At 30.7% G+C, this 13495-nt stretch overlaps 1 protein-coding gene across 5 annotated transcripts in view; it reads right to left on the bottom strand.

Moving 5' to 3' along the window:
- The window catches only part of LOC142325137 (small G protein signaling modulator 3 homolog), a 127944-nt gene that overhangs the window by 1933 nt on the left and 112516 nt on the right, over positions 1–13495 (bottom strand). For 4 of the 5 annotated variants that reach the window (XM_075366510.1, XM_075366511.1, XM_075366512.1 and 1 more), the window contains 4 exons: positions 9265–9375; positions 8062–8229; positions 4082–4224; positions 513–673 (listed from right to left, as the gene is read on the bottom strand). In XM_075366510.1, coding sequence (XP_075222625.1) covers positions 513–673; positions 4082–4224; positions 8062–8229; positions 9265–9375 — 583 coding nt within the window. Of the gene's footprint in view, positions 1–512; positions 674–4077; positions 4225–8061; positions 8230–9264; positions 9376–13495 lie in introns of those variants that run through there. The other variant, XM_075366513.1, reaches the window with a different exon arrangement.

Genomic DNA, 13495 nt, shown 5'->3' with positions numbered 1-13495 from the left:
AAGAGAATGTTTGTGAAAAATGAATTGTAAAATGTATTATAAAATATTTTTATTTGTTAAGTGTAATCTATTCTTAATATACAATTTAATTGAAATGTAAAGGAAGAATATATCAAAATGGAACCAAGAAAACATTTTAAGGATTGCTCAAAAAATAAATAACAAATTAAGAAAGATAGTGAGAATTCAATAATAAAGTAAATAATAATGAACTGGATTATCAGTAGAGGGGATCTCATCACTTCTCGCAAAGCGACATAGGAACTTGAGTCCCATGTGTATGACACATATATAGTTTTACTCTAGTGTTACTATTGGAAAAGGAATGGCAATCAGAATAAATAGAACACTTTTAAATCTTAGCACTTATTATCTGTGTAACAGTAATTAATATAAGATTCCTAAAATAAATAGCAATTTTTTTAACCTGGAGAAAAAATCTCCAGGTTAAGAACAGCTGTTAAGTAAAATTAAGATAAATTAAAAAGTGAATAATAAAATAAATAAAATACCATTTATGTACAACTTCAACAGAAGAACATAAAACTTCAAGCCAAAGGTGTAGCACTTGTTCATTTAGTCCAAGACAAACAAGACTGCGAAGTTTAACATCCATCTGAGCATGTGCATTATCATGACTCAGATTAACAGCTTGAACACATCGATATAATAGCTAAAAAAAAAATGTTAAATCATTAAATGAAATAATTAAATTAAACATGATTCAAACTGTTTTTTATCATGTTAAATTAGAAAAAATTATAATATGCATAAATTTAACAATGAGTCTTTTCAATACTTATATTGGTTTTTAAGAAAAACATTAATATTAAAAATGTCAGAAAAATTATATAGAGTTTTTTAACTATTTAAAAAAAATGATATGCCTAAAACTGATTATTCCAAATAAGTTTTTACTGCTTTAATGCGCACGATCTTACACTTCGTTCTAGATAAGATGATAAACTGCATTCCTCACAACCTTACCCAATGGTTACACAACATCTAGAATATCTCGGGGAGTAGCATCCTAGAAACTTAAGTTATGAAATAAGGGTAAAATCCAAGGGTAAAAATGTCTCAAAAAAGCAATTCCAATAGACCACACCCAAGTTTAAAGAACGTTACAAGCAGTTTTAATACATGTTATTACCCATTTCTGTTTAGTGGCTATAATCATAGCCATTAATATCATTTAAAATAAAATAATAATAATAATAATAATGATAATGATAAAAATAAAAGCGAAAAGTTGAAACAGGTTTACATGTACATACACAAACACAACAATTTTTTTTATTTTATGTTAAAGATGACTGCTACCTAAATTTCAATGAAATAAAAAACTAATATTAATAAAAACAATTTTTTTTTTTTAGAAGTTACGTTGTTGCAATGAAATTTAATGAATCGTTTTAAAAACCGTTCATAAAGTTATTACTCTCATTAAATAAATTCTCCCTTAACAATCCCACATTGTCATCTAATAAATTTCTATATAAATAAATCTGCTTAATTAAACACTAAATAATGCTTATTGATAAAATTATAAAGAAACTTAGGTGTCAGATAAAGTTTATGTTAAAACTAAATAAATAGTCCAACTATAAAGTTGTATTGTGCTTTTAAACGGTAAATAAGCAAAACTATTTGTAAAAAAATTAAAATAGCCCAATGAGTGTCTTTTGTCTAAGTCAAAAAAAACTTTTAATCTTCAACACCAGCAGCAATTTCTATTGTATAAACTACAATATTTATGAAATAAAAAATACCTCCTCAACATTTACTAATGAAGGAAGACAGCAACCCAAAGAATGCAATTCTATGGCCAAAGTGAGATGAAATGCACTCCTTATTCAAAGTCCCCTCTCTATTTCTTCCACTTATGACCTCTATCAAGTCCATCCTCTTATCTCTGATACTATCAAGTCCAACTGAAATAAAAATTCCTTTTTTCCCACCCCTCCAGAACTCTACTCTAAACAACTAAGATTGTTTGGAAAGTTCCTAGTCTGACAAGAGATGGTACAAGTATAATCGAATGACTACGATATTTGTCAGATATGATTCTTTAGATGGTGTGCTCTAAATTTTCAAACACATGAGTTCAGTTGCTTGTTTGTGGTACTCAAGGCAAACAAGATTTGACATTTTCTGAAAAAATGAATAAAATTGAAGTTCATGCTGGTACAAAATAGTTTGTTTTAAAAGGTATAACCCTGATGAAGATAAAAAAAATTAGATTTCATTTCACAGGATTCTTCCCCTTTGTTTTTGGCAGTAAAAAAATGGGCAATTGAACTTAAATTTGATTGTGCATCCATTCGAGATGATGATGCTCAGGACACTCATAAACTGCTACGACTAATGAAATCTTCACAAAAATTCACAATGTTGTATTAAATGATCACAAACTAAAGATACGTGAGCTTGCTAATATTGCAAATATTACAATAGATTGTGTTTATACAATTTATATAATATATAATAGACCGTGTTTAATACATTTTTCACAATGTTTTTGGTATGTTAAAGCTTTCCACTTGATGGGTGCTTACTTTGTTAACAGTTGATCAAAAATCCATTTGACTGACCATTTATTTCTTAGAGGTGGTTAGACTTAGTTAAACATAATTTCAATGAGTTTTAAATCTTCAGTGTGCTTCCACATGCACAGCATTTTCCATATTTGGCTCCCAATGAATAGGTCCTCTTCCAAAATCTTAAGAAATGATTCACTGGACAGAGATTCACTTCAAATTATGTCAAAGCTGTGACAGTACTTATTTTACAGTTGAACAAATCAAATTATACTGAGGGTATTAAAAAGTTGGTGTTAAATGTCTAAATATATAGAACTGACTAGGTTGAAAAAGAATAAAATAAATTTCTGAAAAATCTTGCCCTTTCTTTGTCAGGCCAAGAACATTCTGAATGGCCCTTGTACTTCTGAATCATTCTTCTCATATAATGCTGCTTCAGTACTAAGCAGCAGTAACTGTTTCTTAATTCAAAAGATTATTACAAAGTATATCTGTGCTTTGTCTTTCTATCACACTTTCTTGTTCTTTAAAAGCCCGAAGCTATTACGGACTTCAGAGGAGTAAAACATAATTACTTTGTTTTCAGACATGTAAAAAACTATTAAGATGAACAGATTAATCTGTTCATCTTAATAGTTTTTTACAACTAGGAAACATCACAGATTAAGAATAGGGACATTGATTATGAATACGTAAACAATTGAAGTTAAAGAAGCAATTGATATAACAAAAAAGGAATAAACAGAAATTCTGGGGCAGAGCGAGTGAGTGGGAGGAAGTAAATAGGCTAGAGAGAAAATAAACTATTCTAAAAAGAGAATGGAATGAAAGAAAGGTGTGACATAGTTGAGAAGGAAAAGAAGGAAGGTAGATAATATATCAAAACTGAGAATAGATGAAAAGGTAATTATGTTGATGGTCAAAAAAGCATATGGAAAAACAACACGAAAGAGAAGAGAAAAGTTAAGTTGTGGAAAGAAAGAACTACTAACATAGCAATAGAAAAGAAATGAGCATGGAAAAAGTGGTTCAAGAGTGCAGATATTGAAAACAGGGATTTTAAACCAACAGGATAGAAGAAGAGAAGGATAAGAAATAATGAAAAAATTTTATATGGAAACTTGGAAGTGTGAAAGATAATATGTTTTATAATATAAAGAAAATGAAGAAAAGGCCAATATACAGCTTAGCATAAAGATATGTTACCGCCATGGATAATAGTAAAGAAGAAAAGAATGGTAGGCAAATTTATTTCACGAACTAGTTAAGTAAGAACTTTTAAATGAATTACATAAAAATAAGGATGTGTTACTATGTAGCTGGGAAAGCAAATGAACAAGATCAGACAATACTGGAAATTATGGAAGCAGCTAGTTTGCTAGAATTGGTGTGCATTGGTTTATACATCTTTATCCAAATTATATAAGTTATCTTGAACTTTTATTATAAATATTCATAACTACCCAGCTTTTCTAATCAAAAAATAAAGGAGCAATTAAACAGAAACTAAAAAAAATTCATATATTCAACTTACACACCTCTTCAGGAGTAAGAACTTTACCATCTTCATCTAGCCTGTAAGTTTTGCACAAAACCAAACGGCTGTAAACAGAACTAAAATCACGTTCAACTTCTCTCATAGCAGCTTCTTCAATAAATAACCATGGGTGACATGGACCACCTGAAAAATTAATATTTTTGTTCCTTTTACTTTTTCTCCAAGAAAAAAGATAGAATAAAATTTTAACTAATCAATAATTAAATAATTTCAAATACTGTATTAAAATTACATAGACATATTTAATAAATCATCATAAAATTTAATTTTACAATTTGAACAATTTCCAGAGTACTTACAAAATATGGTAGTAAAATTTGTTAAGATGATCTGTCTCATCATTAGACAATTTACAATTTCGCTACACTTTCATATAAATAAAATAAATTTCTCAAGTAATTTACAAAAAAGTTATGATTTTCTTTTTTCAAGTAACAATCTTATGAAAATACTCTTTATCAGAGAGTAAACAAATACAAAACTAATATTCTAATCACTGCAGTGACACATAATAAAAAAAATCTTTCCTTTAAATATTATTATATATTATAAGAATTTTTGTAAATGAATATTTAACCCCCCCCCCCCCCCCCAATAAGTGCACAAGAAAATCGCTACCTTTTGTAAATATCTTATTTTCAAATAAGCTTGTTTACAGTCAATAATTAAGAAACAAAATCCCACACAGGCCTGCAGGTAAAGCCACTGCAATTAGATAACTGAAAAGCCAATGATGCAAACAACATGAATCCAACAAGAAACTTAACTAGATTCACAATGAACACAATTTTAACTGAAGAAAATATATCAAACATAAGGAAAAGGAGAGAAATGTAAACTACCCATGAAATAATCACAGTATACATAAAACCATACCCAAAAGGAGTACAGTATCTTGTTCTCAACTACAAGGTGGAACGGGACAACATCTTTTAAAATGGGAGTAGCATATTATAAATCAACATTTTTTTTTTTTTAAATACAATAACAACTCATACAGTTCTGGGCAAAACAGCAACCTACTCTTATCAGACACAATCTCTCTGTGGATTGACATTTTTCTACCTTCTACTTTACTTATCCTTTAGTCCTTATTCCTTGGATAAGTGCCCTGGAGTAAGAATCAGTCACCCAGATTCCAACTCTGGCACAATGTTCACTGTTATCTGGTAGCTACCACAGCAGCTACTTCTTTACAGAACTTAGTGTAATTGTGGGTTATAATTGTAACTTAGTAATTGTGTGTTTTTGAAATTATCCAAGGAGTTGTTTCCTATCTATGGTTGGCAAAATGTCAAAGTAAAGGCTGAAGATCCTACAGGGTAAAGCCAAGATTCTTATCCTAATCAACAACAGATCATAATTAAGCTGTAATAAGTCATCTTGTTTTTCTTCTAATAACATAATGCAACAACATTTTAAAAATCTTGGAAAGATGGTCTTAAAAGTATTTTTCATGCTGATTTCAAATCTGATTTTGGTTTTTATGTATCACATAAGGTTTTTATCCAAATCATTTTTGAAGTTTTTAAATAAAAATTGCATTTTTTAAACAGGGAAAATTATTATTATTTTAGTTCAATTTAAAGTTTGTGTGTTTTGTAACCCTGTATAAGATTACAATCCACTACATTAGAGTAGACAATGATATATATACTCACTTAAAAAATGCTAATATGACAAATGAATACCTCTTCTTCACTGATTTCACCGCTTCAATTTCTTTCTGATGTGGGTTGAAACTTCTCTTCCTTGATTGTCTCCCTTCACCAGTGCCGTCTCTTTTTAGCATAAAACAGTAGTCAGCCATCATGTTTGCATTCCACCTTCCCTGGTATCTTTTTTTTTCTATGTCCTTGATATCCTGGTGGAAATGTTCTCCTTGTTCTTTACTGATATCACCAAGGTTCGCAGGGAAAAAGTCAATATGTGAATGTAAGAAATGAAGCTTCACATTCATGTTACATCCTAATTTCATGAAACTCTGCAACATTGTTTTAGACATGGTTTTGTAGTTTGGATATTTATTGTTGCCTAAAGTGTTGGCCACAACTTCTTTAAATGAAACCCAAGCCCTTTTTTCCATTGGATTCATCATACTATCGTAATTTCAAACAAATTGTCTCTCATTAAATGTCTGATCTGCGGCCCCACAAAGAACCCTTCTTTAAGTTTCTTATAAGATACTTTTGGAAATTTTGTTGCCAAGTACTGGAAGCAGTCACCATCTTTAGAAAGGGCTTTAGTAAAGTGTTTCATTAATCCAAGCCTGATGTGCACAGGAGGTAATAGTACCTTGCTTGGTTGAACAAGTGGTACATTTGTTATGTTCTGTGAACAGAGTTGGAGGGTTTTCTTTTGGACCAGTCTATCTTCCAATGCATGTCTCTGGTTCGGCTGTCCCACTCACAAATGAAACACAGCATTTTTGTGCAGCCAGATTGTTGACTAAGTAACATATCTACTATTTTTAAATTCCCACAAATTGTCAAAGAATGTTTTTCATAGTTCACGAATTTCAGCAGATCTTTTAGATTTTCATATGTCTCCTTGAGATGTACTGAATGTGCAATGCGTTTTGAGCCAAACAAATTTCCATTATGTAAATTTACACCTTTGAGAATAGGTGTTGATGAGTCTATAAATAGCTTCCACTTGCTTGACTTATAAGTGACATTAAAGAAATTCAATAAATCCTCAGTATCACAACAAAAAACCAGTCTTCTTCTTTAAAGAATTTTATTAATTCCTTCTTACTGGTCCTATACCAACAGAATTAAACTCCAGGAAGTAGAAGATTATTTTCCTTTCAGTCTTGACCCAAGCAATTGGGCGGCATCTTTCATCAGATTCAAGTCATGAGTTAAATCATTAAGTTCATTTTGGTGCAGTATTTTTTTCCAGCTTGTAATCATCAACATTATCGCCTTCATTTTCTAAGCTGCTCTCTGTGGCACATATTCAAGAATGGGAGGTGGAACTGGGATAGGGAGAGATTCACTGTGTGTAACTGGTTGTAAGGCCGAAGGAATGTTCGGATATTGTATATCCTTCTTACTTTTAGGTTATGACCTTGAATATTAACCATACAAAAATAACAATCATTAACATGATTTCGTGGCTCCCTCTACACCAATGAGATTGCTAAAGCACTGATTTTTTTGCACCAATTTTCCATAGTCTCAGTTCCTCAACACATGTACAGCAAACCTTGAGCGGTGCCCACCTTTTGTCTTCATCACCAAGCCTTATGCGAAAGTATGCATAACAGACATTTCTCACGAAACTATTAATGTCTTGTCTTTGCTTACCAATTATGTAGCTACTACAAATATAACAGATTAGGGTTATTCAAACACTTGCAGGAACTCATTTCTAAAGGAACTACATAAACAACCACATACGTTAGCACAAATATAACCTCACAGCACTATAGCATATCAACAATGAACTACGTTTCCCCCTAACAGTCAGCTGGGCGTAACAAGTGTAATCCCTCCTACCAAAATAAAATTTCTCTTCCTCCCAATTAAAGTTCCCTTTGTGGAATTTACGTTTAAATAAAAAATGAATTCTTGATTTGCAAAAAACTATATGTGATAGAAAAAACTAATTAAAGAAACATAGAAAATCATGTTGCATAGTGTAATTGTTCCTAAGGAATCCTCTTGTTCATATTCAAAAATTATTTGGCAGACAGAAATAGTGGCAGCAATTACTAACCATTAAGCCAGTGTACTACTGGTCTATCTCTATATACTTAGAAAAAATTCTAAATTTTAAGGTTTCCTTTTTAAAGGATTTATTATCAATTTTTTTTTTTAGTAAATTATCATAAGCTTCTAATACTGTTATCTCAAGCAGTCCAAAAAATAGGTTACAAATTTTTCAGCTTGATTATTAATTTTAAGAACAAAAGTGGTTCTATTCTGATGGATTTCTTTTTTTTTTGCTACATACCTAAAAATGATGGACGTCGCATGCCATGTTCAAGTACTTGCTTAATTGCTGGACATAATGTGCCTCGAACAAGATCAGTAACAGTTTCTGACACACTATCATCACCAGCACAAGAGTATTGCTTACTACGTTCATCAAGAACTTCAACAAATTTTGCAGGAAACCAACCTGAAATTAAAACACTGTATAAATTATAAATTACAATAAAAATAAAATAGTTAATCATTGTTAATAAAATAAAATTTAATAAGTTTAAGTAATTATTTAATAATGAATTATGTTGCAACTTCCTTTAAGTATACATCTAAAAGATACGCTAAAACACATTAGGCAATGTATCTGTCACATCCAAAAATCCACAAATCTGATAATTCTGCAACATGATAGTGCTCAGTAGCAACCATCATATGCAACCACCAAGCTCTTGTGAAGTTAACATTTGAACCTTTTCCATATGCGTCATACTCACCAGATTTAGCAAACTGTAATTTTCACTTCTTTTTGCAATCAAAGAGGGATGCTTGGGTACTCATTTTGCTGTGGAATGAACTGACTAAAGGAAGTCATGGATCAAGGAAAGACAACCAGCATACTTCATTGATGGAATGAAAAACTGGATCACTTTGGAAGAAAAATGTAGCTGTAAATGGTGACTATGTGGAAAAATATTAGTAAATTTTTGTAGCAAATAAAATGAATTTTATGTAATATTTGTTTATTTGACTATCTCTTTTCATTTGCAAGTTATGAGTGACTGTGCATTATATTTCAGCCATCTGTTGTACAAAGGATATATTTAATATAGAGATACACTGACCTTCATTAACCAAAATAATATTTCCCTATTCCATATTCATAGTCCTTATGCAATTTTATCCTTAACAAACTATACTTCCTTGTAATTCTTCACTTCATGAAATTTAAAATAACATATTGACAACTTCAAACATTTTTACCATACAGAATACGATTCTTGCATTCATTGAGGTCAATTACTTTTCCACATTATTTATTATCATAACTCATAAGCAAATTCAATAAACTGACCTTATAGATATAAACTGAACCAAAATCTAAGTTTTCCAAATTATATGTAATGGACCTAAAAGTATAATGAATGTCACCGGCATTTATCAGGTTAATAAAAAATAATTACAATAAAATACTTAAATTAACAAAAATACAGAAAGAATAAGGTCAAACCTCTAAGTCCATTGAGTTCTCCGACCCAACAATGTTCATCTTTTTGACTGATAATTGTAATAATATCATTTTTCCGAAATCCCAACTCATCATCATCATGCCTTTCAAAATCTGAAATTAAAAATGCTTTTCAATTTAAAGGAATACACACAACCACATATACAAATGCGCACAAGCACACAAAAAAACCAAAAATGCAGAACAGAATAATAGAAGCAAAATCATTTATGGAATAAAGAATTAAAATTCAATATTATAAACAAACAATGAAAATACAAAATTTTAATAAAGTATCAATACAGATGCAACCCTTTAGGAGAATTAAACATTTAGAAAGGGTAAGAAAAATAATGTAGAAATTTTAAGGTCATAACACTTCTGTTATGTTCAAAAATTATTAAAGAGGAGCGTCAATAATAGAGCTAGTATGAAAACAGAGAGGTAACAGCAATAAGAGGTGAGTAATGGTATGGTTTCGGAACAGGTAGAAGCAGAGCAAATCTTATTTTTACTAACTGCCAGCTGATGGAAAAAAAGTTTGAAATAAAATGCAAAGTCGATTATTATACATAAATATTAAGATAGAATTGACGTTAAATATTATGACGGAATATATGTGAGTAGGAAGTTGAGAAAAGAGATTAGGAAAGGGAATATTGAAGCGTAAAATATAAATATAATTAATGAAGAGTACTGAACTCACATATGTACAGTTAGATCTTCAATCACCAATAATAACTAGTTCAGTATGCAGAATGGGCTAAAGCAAGCAAGTATTCTACTTGGTACTAGGATCCCAAACAATCACATGTAACAAGTTCATACATGTAGCAAGTATTCTACTAGGATACTAAGCACACATGTATTATCTAAGTTAGTATATGCTAAGCATACTTATAAATTGTACTTAGAAAATGAGATCTGTGAGGAAGGAATAATGAAAAATGAAACTTCAAAGACAATAAAAAGGAAGGAATCTCCATCAAACCTCTAATCACTTATTATGAGAATTACAAAAAGATGTGAGAAATTCAGATAAAGGAAATGATCTAAAGCAGGAGAGTGAAATGGAGAAAGTTGGGGGAATGAGATTGCAATAGAGTATGCATGTCAAAAGAATAAATAGAGATGGTTATCCAGAATCAACAAAGATTACCCAGAGACATCCAAAAGCAACATGAAAAGAGGGTGTTAAAGAAAGCAATGAGAGAAGATCATCTACCAAAAAAAGAAACAAAAGAAATGGTGGGATGAAAGGAAAAAATGAAGAGGCCTAGAGTATAACTAGTCTACCAGTAGCTGGAATTTGTTTGTACATAAACATTTTATATCGATATAATAAAACTTAGTATCAAATTAAGAGTATTTAAAAAAAAATTTTTTTTTTGCTTTTGTGTTTGATGTTTCCAGTTCAGGTTGGTTCAAACTAATTAAAGTAAAAGGGGAAGCAAACATTTAGGTTTATGAAGATAATCAATGAATCAAAAATTGACTCAACAAATTACATGATCATTTTTTACTTAAAATATGGTTATGCATTTTTGTTTAAAAAGCTCTTAAATTAAAAAGCTTGGTACAGAATCAACAGAGAAATGTTTTTTACAAAATAAAAAATAAACATACATTTGAAAAGACAAAAAAATAAGATACAAGTCAAATTTAGAACCTTATTTTTTGTCTTCAGTCATCTGACTGGTTTGATGCAGATCTTCAAGATTCCATACCAAGTGCCAGTTATTTCATTTTGGTATACCCTTACATACTACATCCCTAACAATTTGTTTTACATATGCCAAACATTGCCTGTCTGCACAATTTTTCCCATCTATCCATCCCTCTAATATCAAAACGACTATTCCAGGATGCCTTAATATGTGGTCTATAAGTCTGTCTTTTTTTAACTATACTTTTCCAAATACTTCTTCTTCATCAATTTTCCACAACACCTCTTCAATTGTCAATTTATACACTTATCTAATTTTTAACATTCTCCTACACCATTACATTTCAAAAGGTTCTGATCTTTTCTTCTCAGGTACTCCAATTGTCCAAGTTTCACTTTCATAAAAAGCTACACTCCAAACATATACTTTCAAAAATGTTTTCCTAATGTTTAAATTAATTTTTGATGTAAGCAAATTATATTTCTGGCTGAATGCTTGTTTCACCTGTGCTATTTGGCATTTTATATCTGTCCTATTTTGTCCATCTTTAGTAATTCTACTTTCCAAATAACAAAATTCTTCTACCTCCATAATCTTTTCTCTTCCTGTTTTTATGTTCAGTGGTTGATCTATATTGTTTCTAGTACATTTCATTACTTTTGTTTTGTTCTTGTTTATTTTCATTCAATAGTTCTTGCGTAGGACTTCATCCATGTCTTTCATTGTCTCTTCTAAATAATTTTTACTCTTAGCAATAATTACTATATCATCGGCAAATCGTAACATCTTTATCTTTTCACCTTGCACTGTTACTCTGGATCTAAATTGTTCTTTAACATCATTAACTTCTAGTTCTATGTAAAGATTAAAAAGTAATGGGGGATATGGAACATCCTTGTCGGACTCACTTTTTTATTATAGCTTCTTTCTTACGTTCTTCGATTATTACTGTTGTAGTTTGGTTCATGTAAATGTTAGCAATTGTTCGTCTATCTCTATATTTCAACCCTAATTTTTTTTAAATGCTGAACATTTTATTAGAATCTACCTTATCAAATGCCTTTTCTATGTCTGTAAATGGCAAGTATGTTGGTTTGTTTTTCTTTAATCTTCTTTTTACTATTAATCTGAGTGCTAAAATTGCTTCCCTTGTCCCTATACTTTTCCTGAAACCAAATTAGTCTTCTCCTAACACTTCTTACACTCTCCTCTCAATTCTTCTGTACAGAATTTTAGTTAAGATTTTTGATGCGCGAGTAGTTAAGCTAATTGTTCTGTATTTTTCACATTTATCTGCTCCTACTTTCTTTGGTATGATGACAATAACACTCTTTTTGAAGTATGACATAACATTCCCTTTTTCATAAATATTATACACCAGTTCGTATAATCTATCTATTGCATCTTCACCTGTACTGCACAGTAATTCTGCAGGTATTTTGTCTGCCCCAAGAGCCTTTCTGCCATTCAAATCTCTCTTAAATTCAGATCTCAATATTGTATCTCCCTTTTCATCCTTTTCGACCTCCTTCAATGAGCTCCAATATATTCTTTGATATCCAAGGTTTTCTAACAGTTCTCTTTGTTTTGCCTGTTTGCTTATATTTAAGAATTTCCTGTTTAACATTCTCCCATTTTTCTTCTATATTTTCTACCTTACCTTTTTTACTCAGACCTCTTGCGATGTCCCCTTCAAAAATCTTTTTTACCTCCTCTTCCTCAAGCTTCTCTAAATTCCACCGATTCATCTGCCACCTTTTTTTCAGGTTTTTAAACACCAATCTATATTTCATTATCATTAAATTATTGTTACTATCAATGTCTGCTTCAGGATAAGCTTTGCAGTTGACAAGTTGAATTCTAAATCTTTGTTTAATCATGATATAATGTATCTGATACGTTGCACTATCGCCCATCTTCTGTATATTCTTCTATTCTGATTTTTAAACTGGGTGTTTGCAATTACTAAATTATACTTTGTGCAAAACTCAATAAGTCAGTCACCTCTTTCATTCCTTTTGCCCAGCCAGTATTCATCCACAATATTTCCTTCCTTGCCTTTTCCAATGTTACATTCCAATCTCCAACTATTATTAAATTTTCATCATCTTTTATGTGTTTAATTGCTTGTCAATTTCTTTGTATACACACTCTATCTCATCATCATCATCATCATCATAGGCATTTGTAAGCATATAGACTTTAACAATCGTTGTTGGCTTAGGGTTTGATTTCATCCTTATTACAATGATTCTATCGCTCTGCATTTTGAAGTATTCTATTCTCTTCCCTATCTTCTTGTTCATCACAAAACCTACTCCTGCCTGTCCTTTATTTGAAGCTGAGTTAATTATTATAAAATTACCTGACCAAAAGTCATTTTCCTCTTCCCACCGAACCTCGCTAATTCTTGCTACATCTACATTTACTCAATCCATTTTCCTCTTTCAGTTTTTTAACCAACCAACCCTTTTTAGACTTCTAAAATTCCATGCTCCGACTCCAAGAATATTATTTTTTTAATTTTCTGGTGACCCCTTCCTTAATAGTTCCTGCCCGGAGATCCA

The sequence above is a fragment of the Lycorma delicatula genome, chromosome 5 (assembly GCF_047948215.1).
Source record: "Lycorma delicatula isolate Av1 chromosome 5, ASM4794821v1, whole genome shotgun sequence".
Taxonomy (NCBI): Eukaryota; Metazoa; Arthropoda; class Insecta; order Hemiptera; family Fulgoridae; genus Lycorma; species Lycorma delicatula.
This window is presented reverse-complemented; position numbering and strand designations above follow the sequence as displayed.